Raw genomic sequence first — 20,898 nt, forward strand, 5'->3', positions numbered from 1 at the left:
ACCATAATGCTGGGAGCTGGGGACAATCCTTTAGGTTGGAAAGATTTGCCGAGAACACTTTGCTGGGCATCTGTGGGCAGAACTGGGGTCCTCTTCTCTGAGTTCGGCTCTTCCACGCTTCTTGTTACGGCCGACATCTTAACCCTTTAAAGACAGGCAAGAAATACTAAGCGGGAGATAAAGATTTAGAAGAGAGAGCCTCCGACACTGGATCTCTTGTCGTCTAATGTTGGCCATTTACAGTACTTTCAGGAACGTCCTGACCCTAGGCTGCACAGTCCAATAGTTTCAAAATACAAAGATAATTTCATTTTTCTCATTAGAAAGGGGTTCGGTTTTCACTTAGCCACTGGTCGTCAAAGATAAGGCCAATTTTAATTCTTTATTTTTAGCCATGTTTTTTGGCTGAATCTAACCAGCAAGGTTTTCAGCAGAAATTCTCCTAAAATCTAGCTGTGTAAAATTTGCTTGGCTAGATTTGGGATTGTTCTTTATCAGGCTGGGTTTATCCACCAAAACGTAGCCGGTCGGTGCAAAAACAAATCAGCGCTGACCGGGCCGACTCTGAAGCCCAGATCTTTCTTTCCCGAAAGTCATTAAATTACCGACCCTCATAGATCCTGGAGATTTAAAAAATCCAGCTAATGCCAACTGCGAAAGTACGTTCAGAAAGATGGCGACAAAAAAACCCAAACCAACGCTCTCATCACTGAATGATCTGCTTTAGCACAATCACACGACACACGGGCCCACTTGCCATATTAAATACCAAAGGGCAGGGTCAAACGTGGCCGCGAGGCAGGGAGTCCATCTCCTCTGAGAAAAGGGCTGTGACCCTGGGGGATTCTCCCCCCCCCCTGCTGTCCACAAAAAAGGACGCCCACGACAATTTTTTTCATTTTGAAAGGAGGAGAGGGGGTGGGAAACAAGGGGGCTGTCGCCGCTACCCCGGGACAACTTTTCATTTTTGGAAGGGTGGAGGGTGGGAAAGGAAGGGGCCACAGCATGGGGACATTTTTTTTTTTTTTTAATATATTTTTAAGGCTGATGGGAGGGAGGGAAGGGATCGGGAAGCCTTTGGGTCTATTTTTTAAAAATATATTAAACAGGAGGAAAAGAAAGAAGGGGGAACTGTTTTGTGTTTTGTTTTTTTTAAATGACTTAGCTGGTTAGTGCCTGATTTTCAGCGCTAAGCGGCTACATTTAGCCAGGAAAAACCACCACAGTGACTCTAGCTGGCTAGGTTCAGCTGAATATTTGCCTCAAAATAACTGGCTCAAAATCAGCCGGTTATCTTAGCTGATCAAGGGCTGCGTGAAAATTAACACCGCCGTGAGCAGAAAACATGGTTTCTGCACATAGATAACTCTGCCCCTAAAAGTTGTGCACACAAAACATGTTTTGTGCATATAAATGCCAAGTACGGGCCTCCGACAAGAGAACATGAAAAGTATGAGCTGGGGTGCTCTATCATGAAATTTGATAAGTGCATTAGGGGGAGACAGACAGACACTCACAGACACCGAACTTGCAACATCTAGTATCCCTATGGAAAACAGACAAAACCAAAAGTACCAAAAGCATGAAAATGAGTTGGTGCCCTCAATTCTGAAATAGTACAATTTTTGTCCAAGGATATAATTTGCAGAACACTAAGCAGACATGGCACGCAAGTTACAGGACAGGGGAACTTCCCAAACTGTCTTTAATCACTGGAGGCCTGCTTGGAAAAAAACAAACACTGAACTTTTAGCTTTAAAAACGAGAGAAGTTAAGATGCTACCTTGCCATTAGGAGCTCTTTTTCTTGCTGTAAGGGCGTAGTCTCCACTTTAATGTTCATCTCTTTCATGTCCGCTTTAGCTGTAAATTTCACTGGCAATTCTCCGCGTACGTCAGCTCCTAATTCTATATTAACCTGAACGTTGGGTGCATTGACTCCCATCGCTACCACGGTCCGTGTGGATGAACTTGAAAGAAAGATCAAATATAAAGAAGAAGATTCTCTCTCAACACTCTCAACATTTAATTCACAAACATGGGAGAGAATGTTTTGTTCACTCCTTGGCAAGCAGTAAAGCAGAAAACAATCATGATCGGTTGATATGTACAGTATTAAGAGATCCCACAAATATTGTTTGTCCCTTCCATAGTCCTAAAAAGATGTTCTATAATCAATGTGATGGTGATACACCCTTACAGATGGGGCGTCAGTACTAAGGCAATATCTCTTTGACTGCCTTATTTGCCTTCAGGAGATTTCCTGAAAGGCCATTTTGTAATAAAGGATACTGCATGTAATAAGGATAATGCATGGATAATGCTCAGTGCAGTTCACAGCCCCATACTGCGCTGTGAACTGCACTGAGCAGAGGAGAAAGGAGAGAGAGACTGTGACAGACAGACAGGAATCTGAAAGTCAGGAAAAATCATGTAATAGTGAGGAGCCCCAGGAGCAATGAGCACTCCACGAAAGAGACTGTGCTGCTGAATTCTGCAGGAACTGGAGCGGGAATGGAAAAATCCCCTGCCAGTTCAATCTGGACGGTACGTCTAGGGGTTTACAGGCATCAAAGGCTAGGACATTCCTGATTTACATAAACTGAGCTCGTGAAACCTGCCTCCCCTAGCCAAAGAAGTCGCAAACAGTCTATAAACGCAGCACAATATAAGATGTGAGGAGGAATCAATAGGTCATTATGTATAAGGCAGGAGAGGAAGGGCAGAAAAATGTGAGGGAAAACCAGTGGATAGATTCTAGGAAAAGCTGAATTTAAGAGGAGGATTATTCACTCATCCAAGCTGAAGTGGCAGTGAGCTAGAGCTAGGCTGGGATTCAAGAAGTCACCCACGCACAGGAAAGCTACGCAGTCATATTATAGGGCAGGGGTAGGCAATGTCGGTAATAAAGTGCCACAGCCAGGCCTGGTTTTCAGGATAGCCACAATGAATATGCATGAGGTAGATCTGATTGCATTGCCTCTATGGTATGCAAATCTACCTTATGTATATTCATTGTGGATATCCTGAAAACCAGGCCTGCCTGTGGCACTCACGATGGTAAAAACATACAAAGAAATAATTTTCCTGTGAGGGCAAACATACCATGATATATTTATTTATATTTATTTAGAAACTTTTATATACCGACAACCGTTTGCACATCGTATCGGTTTACAGATAACTTAAAAACTTTTAGGCATTGCCTTTACATGAAACGGTAACTGTGAACTAAGGAACAGCAGGTAAGCGAATGGGATGGATTATATGGATTATGGGATGGAATATATGGATTATAGGATATATGGGATGGGATATATGGATTATAGGATCCTTTAAATCTTTCGATTCAAATGCATCTGCATACTGTGCTGGAACCCACAAGACAAGGGTCTTAACACTGTTATAAGATCCTGGATTATTCTTTATGGATGTCATTACTAACAAAGTAATAGCATGTTTCATTAAAAGTCTTGCCTAGCTGTGCAAGTCATCTTTGTAATAATGAATAACCTTTTGTACTCACCCTTCTTACCCTTCACATTAACTGAGCTCTGTCTCTCCAAAACTGAACTGTTGTGCTTTTCATAATTAGCAAAGTCTCTCTCACACTTCCTTTTTTTTTTTTTTTTTTTTAAATCTGTTAAATCAAACTGGAATGCCGAACAATGAGTTGTGATCCATTCGCTTACCTGACACTGACATCGGCATGAACCTGAACGTCAGCATTCCGAAAGTGGTCAAGGGTAAAATCACTGGCGGGAGATGGCGTCACCTTCATCCCAACTGTGAAAGCGAGGGCCAGATGTCAATCAACGAGGCTGTAAGCAACTATCAAAGGCTCAAGCATGGATCGAGCAGTTAACGTGGACAAGCTTACCATCAACACCAACACTCCCGACAGTAGCCGAATATGCACTTATTTCTGCTGGCAGGCCAGCACAAGTGGGAATAATCCTTCTAAATTCTACTGTCATTGCTGGCTGGACCCAATGCCGAACAACTCCGCTGAGAAGTTTATTCACTGCGTACTTCACCAGAATGTGCTTGTCTACTGGTTCCCTTACAGCCTATCAAAAGACAGAGAGGCGGCATTCGAAGAGAAGGGAATACACTATTATCCAGGATTCAGAGAAAAGGAGAAGAAAGTTGGTCTTTACCTTCATGATATTCTGGAGATCTTCCTTCTTGAGGTTAAAATGCATGATCTCACGGCTGCCCAATTTGGCATAGAATGACGCCATTGGCTTGTTTGAAGGCAACTGCTTTGATTGCATCACCTGTGGAAAATGGTCACCAATGTAAAGTTACAAATATTGTGAATAACCATCGGCCCCACAGAAACGGCTGAAGGTACCTTACAATTCACAGGGACTTTCAGCATTGCCATTTAAATATTATTGGCTGAAGAATTTCTTTCTCCCAATCAGACTTTAACGTACCTTGTTTTATGTTCTATCAGTTGTAATTGGGAGAAAACAATGATTGCCAGTGATTATAAAGAAGATACAACATACTGCTTTTACAGTCTCTGCAATCTTCTTATTCATGGAAAATTTGTCAGAGGAGAAGTCCCGTTTCCTCAGAATGCTGTCCAGCTCTTCTGCTTGAACACCAAACTGCACAGAATACATGAGAATCAGAGTAGGACACACTTAATGCAGGGTACTGGAAACACGTTCATGCTCTCTTTCCCATCACAGATATCTGATTCCTTACAGGCTCATGCAATTTTCAATTCTTGTTTTGATTTTCCAAATAAATTAAGCTACACCACCAAACTCCAAGCCCTTTGAATGGAATACCACCGTCTTGATACAGATGACATTGTTTGCATGTATGAAGACCAATGCAGGAGACCAAACTATGATGTCAATCAGCTATGCTCCTCTCTGACAGCGCCATAATTCAGCTGCAAGAAACTCCAGTCATGGAGCGGACCTTGCAAACTAACAGTTATTAGAGTCTGGACTCGGTGACAGCGCTTACTGACCTCTGCTATATTCATTACTGCATCACCGATGTACGTCTGTAAATTAGCAAGTCCTAGCACTGGGAAAGAGGTGTGTCCACTGTTCAGGATGAAGGCACTCGCAACTCCACCTGCCATGTACTCATCTGTAATAAGAAAAGAAACACAACAGACACTGACGTCTTACTTACTGTTCCAGTGTCTACAGAGGCAACAATTTACTTCTGATAAAATACAGGCAGATCAGTTCACTATAAATTGTTAATTCAGTGAAGATATAAAATGATCCTGTAACCTGATTTAATTAAAATACTGTTCAAGACATTAAACTCAGTCCATTCTTAGTTACATAATCTGGCAATAAGGGGGGGAAGGCCTTTGCGAGTCATAAAATCTTATGTGAAGCAATATATTTCTGTCATATAAAAGCTCCGCAGATCGACGCATGCCACATAAGGCAGTAAAGATTTACCAGCTTCTCCCTGCTCCTTCTTAAAAACACGAAAGAAAGGGAAAACTCTGTTCATTTTCTGTCCTGCCTTGGGCCTCCTTGTCACGGAACGATGCGACCTTTGCAGGGAGCAGGTGGCATTGCTCACACTAAAGGCATTTTAGCAATGGGAGCGCTTCAGTGTTACCCACAATTGAATCCACCGATGCGAACGACTGTGCTGTAGCGGATGCTCCGTTTGTCAATCGCTGGGTCCAGCATTTTAAGGGCAACGTTGCAGGCGGTGGCCCTAAATCAAAGAGACACGAATGCAATTAGTGTACTATTCTAAGGTAGTTGAGTTGAGTCTGCAGATATGATATCTGTACTCAGGTCTATGGCACAAAACCTATATCCGAGGAGCACCCACAACCAGCACCTTGTGACTCACGTCGATATTACTCCTCTGGCATAACCAAAAGCCAATATCCAGGGTGAACAACAACCCTTGGAAATTTCAAAGCACAAATTGGAATTCTGCTAAACTAATTCCCCCGTTGATAAAGCCACATATTAGCCAACAGCATGTACAGGAGTAGGTCTGTATTTAAGAGGTTAAGCAAGTAAGGGATACTTGGTAAATATGGATTCAGAGCGCCTAGAAGGGCACAGTCCCAATAACAACGTCGTAAGGACCACCTCAGAATTAAGACTCATCTACTGGCTGTACCGGATAAACAGGCCATGTTAGCTAACTGTTAAGACCTGGGAATATTTCAGACTGCTCACTACAGAACAGAAAAGATACAGACCATGCTAACACCTTGGAACAAGGCAAGGGACTAGGACAATGCCTATTACATTAGCCAACAAAGCTGCAGGCTGTGGCAAACTGGATGGAAGCAATGCAATCCAACTAACATTTTATTCTGGGATGTTTCTTGGTAATCATGAGTATTTTAACAGAGCATCCTCTAATTCCTTCCCGTTTCACATACTTTGGAGATGTGGAATCCATATCTACAAATTCTAAAAATATTGATCTTTAAAGAAAACGTTAATTCGTGCCCCCCAATCAAACAGGACTAGTGCCATCATTCATTCTGTATCAGCTATGCATTTTAATAAAGGTCACTCCTTCTGAGAAAATGTTGCATGGCTTCCTTCCAAATGTATCTGAACCTCTGAGAGCAGCCGTGTCAGCAAGAGGAACACAGATTCATTCAGGCTCGTTGGATCAGGTGAGTCCATATGGGCTACGAGACCACAAACACCACACAGGTTGTGTTACCCAGCTGTATCTCCCTGTATGCAAACTCCAAATCACCCCCAGGGGGGATCAACTTAAAAAAATACCGTCTCCGCAGCGCAACGTTTTCACTGATGTACAGCATCACTTCCTGCCTGGGTCGCTTTCAGCAAAAGGTTTCACTGATCAGGCAGAAATGGCTTTTTCCCACACTTACACTTTATGTAATCCGGGGATGCGGCCTTTTTGCCAAGGCTTTCATGTAGGAGTAGATGAAGCTTGTCAGCTGTACATTTGTTTTCGCCTCTTTTAACACCACATGGTCATGCTGGTTACCAGTGCCAGACTGGGCTTGGATCAAGAGAGCCAGAACAGCCATCATTCGGACTTCGGTATGAACCGCATCGTCCATAGCGATCTTGATCGCGATGTCCTGCACCTAAGGAAGGAGAAAGGGGATTTCAACATCAGAAAATAACTACTTACAGGGCCTGATTTATTAAGCCTCCCCCCCACAAAAACACAGAGAAAAGCCTTAGTACCTCAGGCCCTGTATTTTCTACCTGCCGTCCTCTTTCCATTCCAGAAAGACTGATCCGTGAACAGTGTACGATTTGTAAGGGCTAAGGAGAATGAGCCAAGATCTTAAACGGCATTTCAGGCCCGGTTCCATGCAGGGCCATCACAAGGTGGTGGAGGCGAGGAGGGCGACTCCCCAGGGTAGAAAGCTGTGGGGTAAGGTAGGGAGGGAAACGGTTGCACCTTGCTACCCTGCCTTAAACAGGAAAGGGGAGGGGAGGCCCCCTAAAACAACTCCTGAGCAGGGCACCATTTTGGCCAGCCATTGCCCTGCTCCTGTGTCTCAAGCTCCAGTGCAGCCGACTCAGGTTTAAACCTCCCTGCAGAGCCCGGGAAACATCATGGAGGTGATGCCCTCCAGCTGTGGGGGAGGGAAGGTGGCTGCCACTATGTTGGCAACGCCTACTGACGATAGAACGGCACCGAAGAAGTCTTTTTAGAGGAGACTTCCTCTCCAACCCTCAACCAGAAAGGAGGTGAGGGGCAACTCTGAGCACAGGGCTAGCAAAATCATTCAAAATGGCAGTCAAAAAACTTGACTGGCATGTTCAAGTTCAGCCCAAGTTATAATATAGGCGTGCATAGCCAATTTCAGTGTGAACATGTGTAAAATCTTTCCATCTAGCCTCTGGCAAGAGCTCGTCCCGTAATGCTTTCCTCTTTCTTACTTTCTTGGGATCTTGCTTGATGATGTTCCTCAGGGCCATGACAGCATCAATCTGAATCCTGATGGGCCGTGAGGTGGCGCTATCTGAATATCCCGGCAGGAACTTCTGAAGGCGCTTCATGCTCTCTGTCTGTCCTGCGTTCCCGATGGCCTTCATAGCCAGTGACATGTCCTCTTCGTGGCCCTTACTGGCAGCCTCAGCTAAAAGGTTATGAAGGGGCTGCAAAAGGAGAAGTTACTGTTTTCATTATTTCACCTATGGACAATATCCAAATGTAAGCAGTGCAATTCCATCTCACCGAGGATTTTTTCAAAGCCTTTTACACAAATAAAACATGGGCTGATGAGTGTAAATGGGTTCTTACAGTACTGTCCGGAGTGATTGTGTGTTACCCGATTTCTCACAGAATTTAGGCGCATAAAAAAATGGGCATTCTGGGGGAAGGAACAGGGATGGGATTTACATGCAAGCTTTTGATTTTAAAATGTCTGCATGTAAATTAACTCAACATGCATTATCCGATGCAACTCTGTGCGGGTGCGTCTGTGCACAATATTTGGAGATACATTGCAAAGTATACTGGAGTGCATATGTTTGCTTTGAAAGCTGCCACAAACCAGGTGTGTTTGTCAACGTGTCAGTTAAGCAGGTTGTTATAAAATTACCCTCTGAAAGGTTTGCTGCACGGATTCAGAAGGAAATTTCTGAAAGGCATTTAGCCGGTTAAATAAGTCCATATCCTAGGCAAAATGCTCCTTCTAGAAATCATTCTCCGTGAACTCAGCTACAAGCAGCGGTGGGTATTTGCCGCCCAGGCCGGCCCAGACCATGTGACTGGAGCGATCGGTCCACCGGGGGATGCTCGATCCCCCGATAGGCCAATCCGCCCCTGGCTACAAGTGTGCAAGGGTTCCCTGCTGCCTTTCAGCTGCATTGCAAAGAGGCGCGCCTGTGGATGTGTTTAGGTCGAGGGAGGAAAGCAGTGTGCACAGGGGTGATTTTGAACCATGCAAGTGCTATTTTTCTCCCCCTCCTTCCCCCCCATTCGGCCACCCGCACAAATGGCAGGTGCACAACACATGGGCACTTTGCAGTCTCCCATTTTCAAAAGGGTAAATCATGCGGGTTGCCTCCTTTTTGAAAATCCGCACAAAGCACACAATGTTAAAAGCACCCGGGTTGTTTGCCACTACATGGGCTATTTGAAGACTGTCCTCTTACATAACAAAAACATTTTTTTTTAAAAGATCAATAAGAAGAACAACTTGTGTTCGTTTTTTTTTTAAGAAGCACAGATTTTGCAATTTTCTTTCACAATTACTTTAAGACAGCAGCAAGCAAAGAATCACAGAATTGTAAGCTAGTCTAGCATGTGTTCCCACTGACTATGAGATTTAGTGGCAGTCATTACAATTGGCTACAGAAAGTCAGCTCTAGAATGGAGCCACACAGAAGCTGTGACAAAAGCAGAATAACAATCTGTGGAGAAGCGGAAAACCTAAACAGCTTGGAACATGCATGCTGGAAGCACAATGCAAAGGTGTTTCCCTTCTTCCAAGTGAGTGAAAGTCATCATTGGGGATAGAGACTAAAAGTTGTCAGGCAATTATCATTTTGCACCAGTTGCACTGACCACTTTTAGTCTTAGTCCCCCTGTGCTGAATTTCAGCTAGACCCTTGAGCTAATTTCTGAGTTCCAACATGTTTACTGATGGACAGAGGGCTGGGCAGATGCACCATTGTTAGTAGGTGCTTGCATTACAGAAATGCACCTAAAAAGTGACTGTGGACAGACCTATTTCCACTCTACCTGGTAAAGTCAGGAACACAGCATGTTTAAGGGTGAGCTCTCATTTTGCACGTTTTACCCTCTGCATCACTCTGATTCTGCTGGTCTTGAGGCAAGTAGACCCTCAGGGCTTGGGCAAAAGGCCTGCAGTACTCTCTGTGCATGTTTTAGTGTGCGCAATTTTTTGCATGATGTTTTCACCAGTGTAAAACCTATGCCTTTAGCCAAACTGGCATTGCTACAAAATTGCAATCAAAGTGAGAATTTACAGATAAACATATACACGATAAGAGATTCAGGTTTGACGTGCGTTTACATACAAGCACATACAAACGTACCTTAACAGAAGGAATATCCTTCAGGTTCATCACAGACCAGGCCACTCCATTGGTTCAAGCACTCATATATGTATCTCCTGTGATGCCACAAATATTTATAAGGAAGAAGAAATGGAGAAATATAAAATGGACTCACCTCAAGATATTCTGCAGGACATGATGAGCGCTCTCTACAGAATTGTTGACCATGGACCCAATATGCCAAAATGCCAGGTACCATTACTGAACGAGACATTGTTGTCACACTGTTCACTATATCCTACATCAGCAGAAGAGCACAGGGAAAAAAATGGGTTTTATAGAATGTGTAAAAGGAACTCTCTGCCATTCAGAACAGAATGCCAATTAGATTTATTCATTTCAATTTTTAGCCTACTGGATTGAAACATGTGCTCCCAGCCAGCTAAATAAACACCACAATAAAATCATATGCTAACAGAAATAAATATGCATCGCAAATTCAAAAAAAATAAAATCCTAACACATTTTAACAGCACTAACTTATAAATGAAAAAAGAATACAAAGTAAAACCTACATGCACAGTCCCTTTTAGAACATAACAAATAAAAATAAAATAATATAACTAAATACCACCCGGTAAACTAGGCAGCAATCATACCTTTAATTTAATTTTAATACTCCAGAAAACATGTAAAATTCACTCACCAAAAGAGTGGCTGACCGGCCTTTAGGTTAACAATACTCTACCTAAAAAGTGACGTGTAATCTTTCTTAAAGTGCCAGGTTTTCAAAGTTTTTTGGAAGGCGAGTCAGTGCACCTCTAGCTTCCAAAGGAAAACTCATTCCAGATTCCTGGGCTAACCCAAATAAAGACTCTCTCACGAGTCAGAGAGAGATGTGATGTTTTTAATGAAGACATGGTTAGCAAACAAGCCTGAGACCACACTTGTGGACATGGTCTATTCTATACCAAATGAGGGGCAGGTTCACAAAAGCCAAACACAGACCGTAAAGCGATCTGAAGACAAGGCAGGCAATTTTAAAAATGATGCATAAGTCAATTGATAACTGGTGGAGCTCATACCAGATTGGATGAGAAACTATCCCTGAGCTTCGTTCCAGAAACAATTCATGCCGCATGATCTGGACCGGCTGGAGACAGTACAAGGATGTCTTTAGCCACCCAGACAGCCAACAATAACCTACAGACCAATGCAATAAAGTGTGCTCAGCCGAGCGCACTGTTTAACCCATGGTTGGCACGTGTTTTGGATGCGCGTTCACAACCCCTTAAGCTAAAAGAGGATTAGCGCATCCAAAATGTAAATACCGCCCCCCCCCCAATGAAGGTAATTCCGCTCATCACATGCAAATGCATATTGATGAGGCTATTAGCTATCCTACCCCAATTCCAAAAAAAAAAGGCACCCAACGCGCACATTTTAACCTGCAAAAATGAATGCATTAATTCTTGAGGAGTCCAAAAAAAATAACAGAAAAGCGGAGTGGAGAGAATTTGCAGCTAAAACCAGACTTGGCTAGGTTTTCAGCCGAAATGGGACCCGCATCTAGCCATCTGGATGCAGGACTGCTGTGCGTGGAGCCTGCCTAAAGTTAGCTGATTTAGCACTCAAGTTTCGGCTCTGACTGGCTAGGACAGAAGGCTGCCCCGGGAACAATGCCTGAACCATCCCCTTGAGCTGCCCTGTAAATGTAAGAAGTTTAATGTATGTGGACAGGGGAGGGGGAGGAACTTTAATTTTTTTAAAGCAGAGGTTTTACCTTGAAGACAGTAGGTAAGAGCTTTTGAGAGGCCACCCCAAACAGATGTTAATGGCAGAGAGAAGACCACCACAGTTGACGTCAGCAGGTAAGTACAAATGGGCAGACTGGAGTGGGGGGGTGGGGGGGGGGGGAGCCTGAGGGATCCCTCTGCTGCAAATGTCTTTTATTCTTCTTTGTTTAGAAGGCAAAGGAACTGAGCAGATAGGGGGGAGAGGAAGGGTGAAGTGGAGGGAGTGGAGTGGCGCTGGGGATTGGCTGATAGATGTTTGCCACAGTAGCACCAGCCCAGAGGAGGACAACAGCTTACAGTTATTGGGCGGGAAAAGCTGGCTCTGGAGTCTCTGAGCGATTAAAAAAAAAAAATGTACACAGACTTCATTTAATGAGATCTCCGCATATGCTAATTCCCCGTCCCTTCTTCCTCTATCCCTCCCTAAAAAGGACATTAAGACAACAACAAAAAAAGGGGGTATCTGAAAATGAACCTGCAATCACCGGATGCTAATATGAATTAGGGTTACAGTAGGTAGAGAAAACAGAGGTGCAAGAAGGGAAAACACAGAAACGAAGCAACGTGAACTTACTAAAGCGATGGGCATTGTCCGGTGATTAGCCTCGGCCAGCAGCATGGCCTGAACCAGGACCAGGATTGATTCGTAGCGGCCGAATTCCTTGTGAATCTTTTCCTTAATGAACTTCAGGGAATCGGCATTTCCCACCACTGCGATTGCGTTCAGTATCCAGTGCCTGCAATGATCAGAAGACGTCTTGAGTCCCAGCCCCTCCGGGAGTGAGAAACGGGAAAGTCCACATGCAGTTGCCAACGGCTGCCATACCTGAACAGAGCTCTGCTTTCATACTGATTCCAGATTGCCTGATAGGTTTCGCCGGTGGACTGTCGCAGGATCTGGACGAGCTCTTGGAATTTTACGGGTGCATCCGCATGCACCTTCTGTTGATTGCTCTGCACTAAAATGCTGCAGGGACTTCCGCAATCTGTCACGGGAACAACAGCGCCTAGGGTTGGGGACGGCTCACTCCGTGTGCTTATTGCAAAGGCTGCCCACAGCTAGACAGGTCACTGACCCAGATGCAGCAATGGACCCCCAAAACAAGAAGGGAGGCGATCTAGGAAAGCCGTAATGGAATCAACAAACAAGATAGATGCCAGTCCATGCCTGTCACTTTGATAGTATTCGGATGTATGGTCTCCACTCTTACCGATCACCTTCAAACAGAACGGTATATGGATGTTCAGATCCTTGAACATGTCAGCCCCCCTGAGGAAGCCACTTGAGAAGTGGCGAAACTCGGCCTGAGTCGGGCATTTTTGCGTCTCCCCTACAAAAAATGCTTATAAAGGACACCTGGCGTCTATCTTGCTTGATGATACCAGATGCAGCAACCACAGTATGTCGTGGATCAATTCTCCTACCTGAGCCTGGGGGTTCTTGATCTTCACCAAATGAATTGGCATCTGAAGGGTTTCTTCACCGAAATGGTAGTGAAGGCTTCCCCGGGGATTCAGAGCCCGCTCATGTACGGATGCTTGGTCTTGCCTACTACTGATCAAATTAAATGTTTGGCTGGAAGGAAAAGAGAGGATAGTAAAAGCAGCATTCACTTTGAGTTCCTCTGCCTATACGCTATCAGTAGATCTCAGAAGACACAGTGGCAGAAAGTTGCTGCTTGCATAGATAGGGGCTCTGCACAACAGCGTAAGGTGGGCTCTTAAGCTGACTGCCATGGTGGCTGCCACCTGCCTGCTAAATGTCTCAGGACTTTCAGAGAAAAGGGTCTGGTCTGCCCATCCACACAACTGCCCATGGGAGGCACGCTGGCCCAGGACCAGGCTCAGAGCATCCTGCAATGCCCTCCAGCTTCACTTTGGCAGAAGTGGGACAGTAACTTTAGCCACTACATCTGTACACATTGAGCCTTGTTCATTACAAACTTCTCCCACAGGCACAGGATGCGCAAAGGCTGGGTGGGGGGAGTCCATTTTGATTCAGCTCACATCTTTAATCTAAAGTCATAAACTACGGGGGTAAATGTCAAAAGCAGGTACGTGCGTGAAATGCAGTTTTATGAGCACAAATGGGCTTTTTGAAAGTGACCCTAGGGGGGCTGTACGCATGGAAGTAGGCGTGGAAGTGAAACCGCGTGTACTTTTATTGCGGACTGCACAGAGACATTCCCGGGGCCAAGATGGCCAGAAATCATTTACATACATATGCGCTTTCGATTTTTTAACGTATGCACGTAAGTGTTTGTGTGGACACTGACACTGCTCTCTGCCAGGTGTAAATATGCGCTCCTATGCCGCGCAAACGTGTGCGCGGTCTATGTGTCCTACGCGGCTGTTATAAAATGACCCTCTATCTGCATTGCATTTGTCAATGCACCGCTCTGCCCAGGGGCTTAGGGCTGAGTATATGTTGGCATGCCATGTACCTGCTATTAATATGCTATTTCACCCTTCATCTTCCTCACATTCTGAACAGTGTGATAATCAGCCCCCCTGATGAGAATAATATACCTGACCGTAAAAATCGAGGACACCTTTAGAACAGACTGCATTTTGATACTAGACTAATATAACATCCGAAAATTACTTCTGTCTTGCAAATTTATCTGTGCCCTGCGTAAATGTTTTCAGTTCTGAGTACTTTCGGTTCTCATGTGTCCTAAAATATCTTGAGTTTTATACGATGAGACCAGGATTATCTGCAGGATTATCTGGTGTCCTAGTCAATGGTAGTAAGACTATTTAAATTCCCCTTCATGGCATTAAAGTCAGCAGTCTCATCATGTGATTTATTTTTACATTTTTTCTATTGAAACAGTAACAGCACAGGCTGATGCTGGTTCAAATGCTTCACTTTGACACTTATCTAATGATCTTAGACCCTTACTGCTTCACTAAGGTTTCTTTTTTTCCCCATTCCTTGTCTATGGCGGGAAAGAAATTTTAGTAAACCCAGTCAATCTCTGGGACTCTTTCTGAGATTCCACCTGAGGTCATTTTAATATGCTTTGGCATATTTTCTGCACAATAATATTTTCTTCGTAACAGGAAAAGGCATCCGTCATCTATAAATTGCTTGGCTACACTTCCCAGCAAGGGATGCTCTCTTGCAGGTGACCAAGCTTGTTCAGCTGATGGCTGTGAGATCTGCTTAGTGCAGTGGATGGTGCTAAGGGTAAGGAAGGGTGATGATCGGAGCCACTGCAGGGGAAGTGGTCAAGCTTAGGTAGTTGACAGCTTTAAAACAGAAGTGTGCAGAAAGACAACCAGGTGGGTCAAATAGTCCTTATCTTCTGCCAACATCTGTCTACTAAAGGTTAGGTCCATGCTGAGACTCAGAGTCAAGGAAACAAATTTCTGATATGCAGGGTCAGGTGGCACTGTCAAAAGGTACCTCAAAAATGTATATTATAAAAAATATTACAGGCACTGCGGCTTTGCTTGTCTGTTCCTGCGTGCGCATAGCAATGCTCACCCGGAGGTGGGGAATGGGCCAACCTGCCGCCCCCACCATTGCAGGGAGCCACGGGCGGTGAGGTGAGAGGTGGTGGGTTCAGCTCTGCTGCGGTGGCAGCAGCGGAAAGGCTGGTGGAGGTTTCCCAAGTCACCCCAGTAGAAGAAGAAAGACTCATAGCGACGGTGAGGAAGAGAAAGCTCGAGATGGGAGGGTGGTGAGTGAGAGGGGAAGACAAAGGGATGGAGTGCGTGAAGAGAGGGAAGAGGTGAGTGAGAGAGAAGGGAAGAGGAGAAGGCTGAGTGAATAGAGAGGGGGAATGAGGGAGGGAGGGAGGGACCTAGTCGAGAATGTAGAGTCCAGAGCGGAGAACCCACTGATGGGCTTGGCAGGTGATTTCTCAAATTTTGTACAGACTAATAAAGATAACTTACCTTGATTCTCTGTGAATCTGTACTGTCTTCTTGCATTTTGTATGTACAATATTTATCCATTAGGAACACTTTCAATCAGTATAACTGCCTTTACATGTTACATATACATACATATATATAAAATATGAAAAATGCAGCTAAAGAATTTTTTGTTCCTCCTAATTGAACATCAAAAAAATCCCCAAAAAATCAAGAAACTCTCTAACAAGTATTTTACATATCTTACTTAAAGGGATGAAAAGCCAATTCATAGATTCTTACTGCACTCTACTTCATTTGGTGGATCCATAAAGGTAGATTCTTACTGCACTCTACTTCATTTGGTGGATCCATAAAGGTAGAAAAATTTCTAATCATAATTGACATAAAGACATGTCAAAATATATGATGGTCTATCTTCATTGAATTTTATACAATTTTAGTTAACTTTTACGTGCACTCTCGTGAATTTAAAAAAGCAATATCAGTCCCACCCAACACTACAGTCTCCCACTTTATTTTAAACATATTGCAAGTTTCTCTGCCACATGGAAGTTCTTAAACAGCAAACTTCTGCTAAGCACTTTCCAAGAACCCCAATCTATGAATTAGCTTTTCATCCCTTTAAGATATATAAAGCATATGTTAGAGGGTTCCTTAATTTTTTGGATTTTATATTATATATATATATACACACAAATTATTCAGAAAAAAGGAATTTCTAGAACAAGAAGTCATGAGAGGAGGCTCCAAAGCATAGACTGAACAGTAACGTAAAATGCATTTTTGAACAGACGGATGGTGGTGCACGGGTGGAAGAGCCTCCCAGTGCAAGTGATGGAAGCAAAACCCATAATAGAATGCAAGAGAGCCTGGGAAACCCACAGAGGATTCTTAGCTGAAAAGAAGTCAAACGAAAGGCAGCCATCAACTAGGGACCACAGCACCAAAAAAGGCAACAAACGGGGGGAGTGGGTGGACTTTGTGGCCCTCCTCTGCCCTCACAGTCTGGGTTTCTATGTAACTTTCAGCAGCTTCAATCAAACCCAAATCTTTTCAGGCCTGGCTTCATCTAGGATTGAGAATCCTTAAAAGGCAAGCACACTATTTTGAGAGGGAAGGGTAGAAACAGAAAACTGAACATAAGCAGCTTTGCATAATCAATCATTTTCAAACCTTATCATATGGAAATTAACATGTAAAGAAGATGGGTTAAGAGACATAGAAACAATGGGGAAAAGGTAAACAGTGGAGCGCCTCAGGGATCTGTACTGGGACCCATACTTCTCAATATATTTATAAATGATCTGGAAAGGGGTACAACGAGTGAGGTGATCAAATTTGCAGATGATACAAAATTATTCAAAGTAGTTAAATCACAAGTGGATTGTGATACATTACAGGAAGACCTTGCAAGACTGGAAGATTGGGCTTCCAAATGGCAGATGAAATTTAATGTGGACAAGTGCAAAGTGATGCTTATAGGGAAAAATAACCCTTGCTGTAGTTACACAATGTTAGGTTCTATCTAAGGAGTTACCACACAGGAAAGAGATCTGGGCGTCATAGTGGATAATACATTGAAATCATCGGCTCAGTGAGCTTGGCGATCAAAGAAGCAAACAGAATGTTAGGAATTATTAAGAAGGAATGGCAAATAAAACAATGGATGCCATAAATGCCTCTGTATCGCTCCATGGTGAGACCGCACCTTGAATACTGTGTGCAATTCTGGTCACAACATTTCAAAAAAGATATAGTTGCACTGGAGAAAGTGCAGAGGAGGGTGACCAAAATGATAAGAGGCATAAAACAGCTGCCCTATGAGGAAAGGCTAAAGAAGTTAGGGCTGTTCAGTTTGGAGAAGAGACGACTGAGGGGGGATATGATAGAGGTCTACAAAACATAAGAACATAAGAAATTGCCATGCTGGGTCAGACCAAGGGTCCATCAAGCCCAGCATCCTGTTTCCAACAGAGGCCAAAACCAGGCCACAAGAACCTGGCAATTACCCAAACACTAAGAAGAACCCATGCTACTGATGCAATTAATAGCAGTGGCTATTCCCTAAGTATAATTGATTAATAACTTGAACAAATTAATGTAAAATGGTTATTTACTCTCTCAGATAATAGAACTAGGGGACACTCTATGAAGTTAGCAAGAAGCACATTTAAAATTAGTTAGAGAAATCATAGAAAATTCTTTTTCACTTAGTGCATAGTACTATTGAAATGCTCAAGTCTTGCAGGACTGAGAAATTGAATGGATTTGGCTACTACAAAAATCTTACTTAATGTTGAGGAGTGGCCTAGTGGTTAGAGATATAGACTAAGACCAGGGAATCCAGGGTTCTAAATCCGACTTCTCACACCATTCCTTGGTCTCTTGCACAAGTCCTTTATTTCCTATTGCCCCAGCTACCTACTTAGATCGTAAGCTCTTTGAGGAGGGGACTTATCAGTGGGAATCTCCAGTAATGCTATGAAATGCAACGCATTATTATATACAATAAGTTACAGTATTAAATATACCTGGTTTGTATAAATCCTGCCCCAGAAAGTTCATGGAAGAATGCGACCTGCTGCACGTGAGCGGATTTCGCGGCCACGATCTTGAGGTAGTCCTTCTCCCTCGCCAGCAGGTAGTTGACGGTGGCGGCTCCTCTCAAATTCTTTCCCCTCTAGGGTGCACAAAGAAAGAAGCAGGCCTGGCGGTCAGCGAACCTCCTCCCCTGCAGCCGCGCTGGCAGTCCCGCTCCCGCCACCCCGGCCGCGCTCCCCGCCCACCTCTTGGCACGTGTCGCAGGAGTCGACGAAGGCCGCCGTCATGCCCATGGTGCGCTCCACCTTGTCCTCGCACTTGCCGAAGTCGACGGATTTGAGCACGGTGAACTGGCCGGCCTTCTTGTCCTCCTGCACGAGGACGCGGGTCTCGCAGACGCCGCCGATTCCGTTCTGGGGGGGGGGGAGAGAGAGAGAGAAAGAGAGTGAGCGATGCGCAGCGCGCTATGCCTCGCGGGGTGCCGGTATTCGCCGGAGGGCGCGCAGGCCTACCTCCTGGGAGGTGTACGCTGGCAGCGGTTTTAAGGGCAGGTTCAAGATGTTCAGGAACCCTCTGTAACAGTTGACCGCAATCTCGGAGGCGTCTTCGGGTGCGTGGATGGCTCCGATGATGCCCTTTTTGTACTCAAACTTGACGGGTGTGCTGAGCTCCTTGGCAATAGCCCGACTCAGTTTGGGGGCCGCCGTGAAGGCGCTCTGGGGCCAGATGCCGTTGTACAGCTGCGCCTCTACTTTCGAAAACTGAAGATAAAAAAAAAGGAAGAACGCATTTACTCTTGCTTGGTCTTCCTCCTAAAAGACCAAAGATAGTGCAGAAGATGGGGGGGGAAAGTGGAACTGGACTACAGTTGGGCTTCCATCCCTTTCCCTTTCTTTTCCTAAACCATAATCGTGCACTGATCTCTTCCATAAGTAACAAGATCAGGGCCTTTCAGGATGATGCATCGGAAGTTTCTGTCTCCTATACAGGACAGGACTCTGCCTTTACATCCGAAACTTCAGAAAGGAAGCTCGGCTTAAACGCATGCTCAACCCTTTGCTTGGTTTGCTCACTTCTGCAGGGAGGGAGGGCAGGGAAGACCGTGCGCTCTTTCTACAATCCCCCAGCCCTTGTCGGGGAAACAAAAATACCGAGTGGCTGATCCTGCTTAAGTGTGAGCCCCCCCAAAGTGAAAGGAACATGCATCATTTATAATGCTTTACCCTACAGAATTTTTAAATGACTTGCCGGAACAATCAATAAAACCTCTAAAGGGTTAAAATGCTTTAAATTATTAAACGTATCGGCTTTCCGTTGTTTTTTTTAAATGAAAACAAAAAAAAAAAGATAAAGAGAGAAAATAATCAAGTAAATGATTGTACTGCCTGCGAATGTATTGTGGATGCTCAGCACGGTATAACCAGTGTAAATGAGGGATGAGTTAATGTCTTATAACATCCAGTGATGTTCTCTCCTATGTGTTTTCCCTTCAGAAATGTTTTACTTTTACCTGGGCAATGTAAAAGTTCTGGTTGACTCCGCTAATCTCCACCTCACTTGTCAGTTTCACACCAGCTCTGGCAAGGCCTTCATGCGGCAGTCCGGTCATGGTTTTGATTACATATTTATACTTATAAGTCTTACTCGGACTAAAACCAGGATCTGCAGGAACAGATTAAAAAAAAAAAAAGATGCATTTGCACAGAGTCCTTATGCTGCAGATTATTACCATAATAAAATACTTTGACAGGAGGGCATAACTTACCAAGGCTGTGACGTTCGCTCACTGTAGGAGAAAATGACAAATAAACAGGTTAAAAATGGCATAAAACTTAATGCAATCCCAAATGTAATTCCTTGGATTTTTCAAGTTCCTAGGCGGTCATGTAGGGAGGGTTGAAAGCAGAGACTTACCCACAAGGGTGAGCAGAAGTGCTAGGATGATTCCCCTCATTTTGATGGTGAATGCAGTCCCCAGACACACCTGTGACTTAAATACCAGATCGGCAGGTAACACGTGGCAATTAGCACTGGCCACATTTTGCTGAACTGTCAGCTTCTTATCAGATTGGCCAGGCAGTGTTGTCAATCAAATTGTCTTCTCTTTCTGGACAGAAATCTGGTAGATACCATTTGTGAAGTTACAGCCTCATTCCTTTGCACAGTAAATGTTGCATCTTAAAAGGTTTGCAGAGTAGCCCATATTTTTCCTAAAAAATAAATAATTTCAGGGGGAAAAAAGTGTGAATAAAATCTTTTCTTTCTTAGATTTACTTGTGGTGTATTGACAGGTTGCGATGACTTGTTTCAGGTTATTTTGACCTGACCTAGGGTCATCAGACCTTATCAGACTGATAATGGTTCCAAAGAACTGTGTAATGAAACGCCATTGCGAAATGATATGCAGTTGTCCCCTTTGTATTGGCATGCACGACTTTGTGGAACCTCTCCTTCCCCATCTCCAAGGCCCTATCCTTCTATAATATTAAAATTGAAAAGTTCTGATGAAAACGTACTACTTTCTGTTCAGTAGAACATTCAGCTGAATTGTAAAGCCTTAGGTGACTCAACGCAATGCAGAGACTGTGTCATCTCTCAGCAGGTTACATTTTCTGTTTTCTCTTGGAAAGCCAGGAGACAGCAAATCGACGGTTTTGGTGAATACAGCTAGGAATGCCGCTTTGTGTG

General features: G+C 44.1%; 1 protein-coding gene across 1 annotated transcript in view; it reads right to left on the reverse strand.

The window, feature by feature from the left end:
- The window catches only part of LOC115099809 (vitellogenin-A2-like), a 38,592-nt gene extending 18,183 nt beyond the window's left edge, over positions 1 to 20,409 (reverse strand). The window contains exons 1-21 of the mRNA XM_029617658.1: positions 20,125 to 20,409; positions 19,976 to 19,996; positions 19,721 to 19,872; positions 18,723 to 18,971; positions 18,456 to 18,623; positions 18,201 to 18,349; positions 13,207 to 13,357; positions 12,608 to 12,840; positions 12,356 to 12,518; positions 10,161 to 10,283; positions 7,898 to 8,116; positions 6,874 to 7,089; positions 6,758 to 6,813; positions 5,614 to 5,711; positions 4,993 to 5,117; positions 4,517 to 4,618; positions 4,160 to 4,279; positions 3,880 to 4,069; positions 3,692 to 3,785; positions 1,784 to 1,969; positions 3 to 144 (exon numbers count right to left, since the gene is read on the reverse strand). Coding sequence (XP_029473518.1) covers positions 3 to 144; positions 1,784 to 1,969; positions 3,692 to 3,785; positions 3,880 to 4,069; positions 4,160 to 4,279; positions 4,517 to 4,618; positions 4,993 to 5,117; positions 5,614 to 5,711; positions 6,758 to 6,813; positions 6,874 to 7,089; positions 7,898 to 8,116; positions 10,161 to 10,283; positions 12,356 to 12,518; positions 12,608 to 12,840; positions 13,207 to 13,357; positions 18,201 to 18,349; positions 18,456 to 18,623; positions 18,723 to 18,971; positions 19,721 to 19,872; positions 19,976 to 19,996; positions 20,125 to 20,164 — 2,997 coding nt within the window. The 5' untranslated portion in view covers positions 20,165 to 20,409. The remainder of the gene's footprint in view (positions 1 to 2; positions 145 to 1,783; positions 1,970 to 3,691; positions 3,786 to 3,879; positions 4,070 to 4,159; positions 4,280 to 4,516; positions 4,619 to 4,992; positions 5,118 to 5,613; positions 5,712 to 6,757; positions 6,814 to 6,873; positions 7,090 to 7,897; positions 8,117 to 10,160; positions 10,284 to 12,355; positions 12,519 to 12,607; positions 12,841 to 13,206; positions 13,358 to 18,200; positions 18,350 to 18,455; positions 18,624 to 18,722; positions 18,972 to 19,720; positions 19,873 to 19,975; positions 19,997 to 20,124) is intronic.
- Between the last annotated feature and the right edge of the window lie 489 nt (positions 20,410 to 20,898).

This window comes from Rhinatrema bivittatum, chromosome 10, assembly GCF_901001135.1.
Source record: "Rhinatrema bivittatum chromosome 10, aRhiBiv1.1, whole genome shotgun sequence".
NCBI lineage: Eukaryota > Metazoa > Chordata > Amphibia > Gymnophiona > Rhinatrematidae > Rhinatrema > Rhinatrema bivittatum.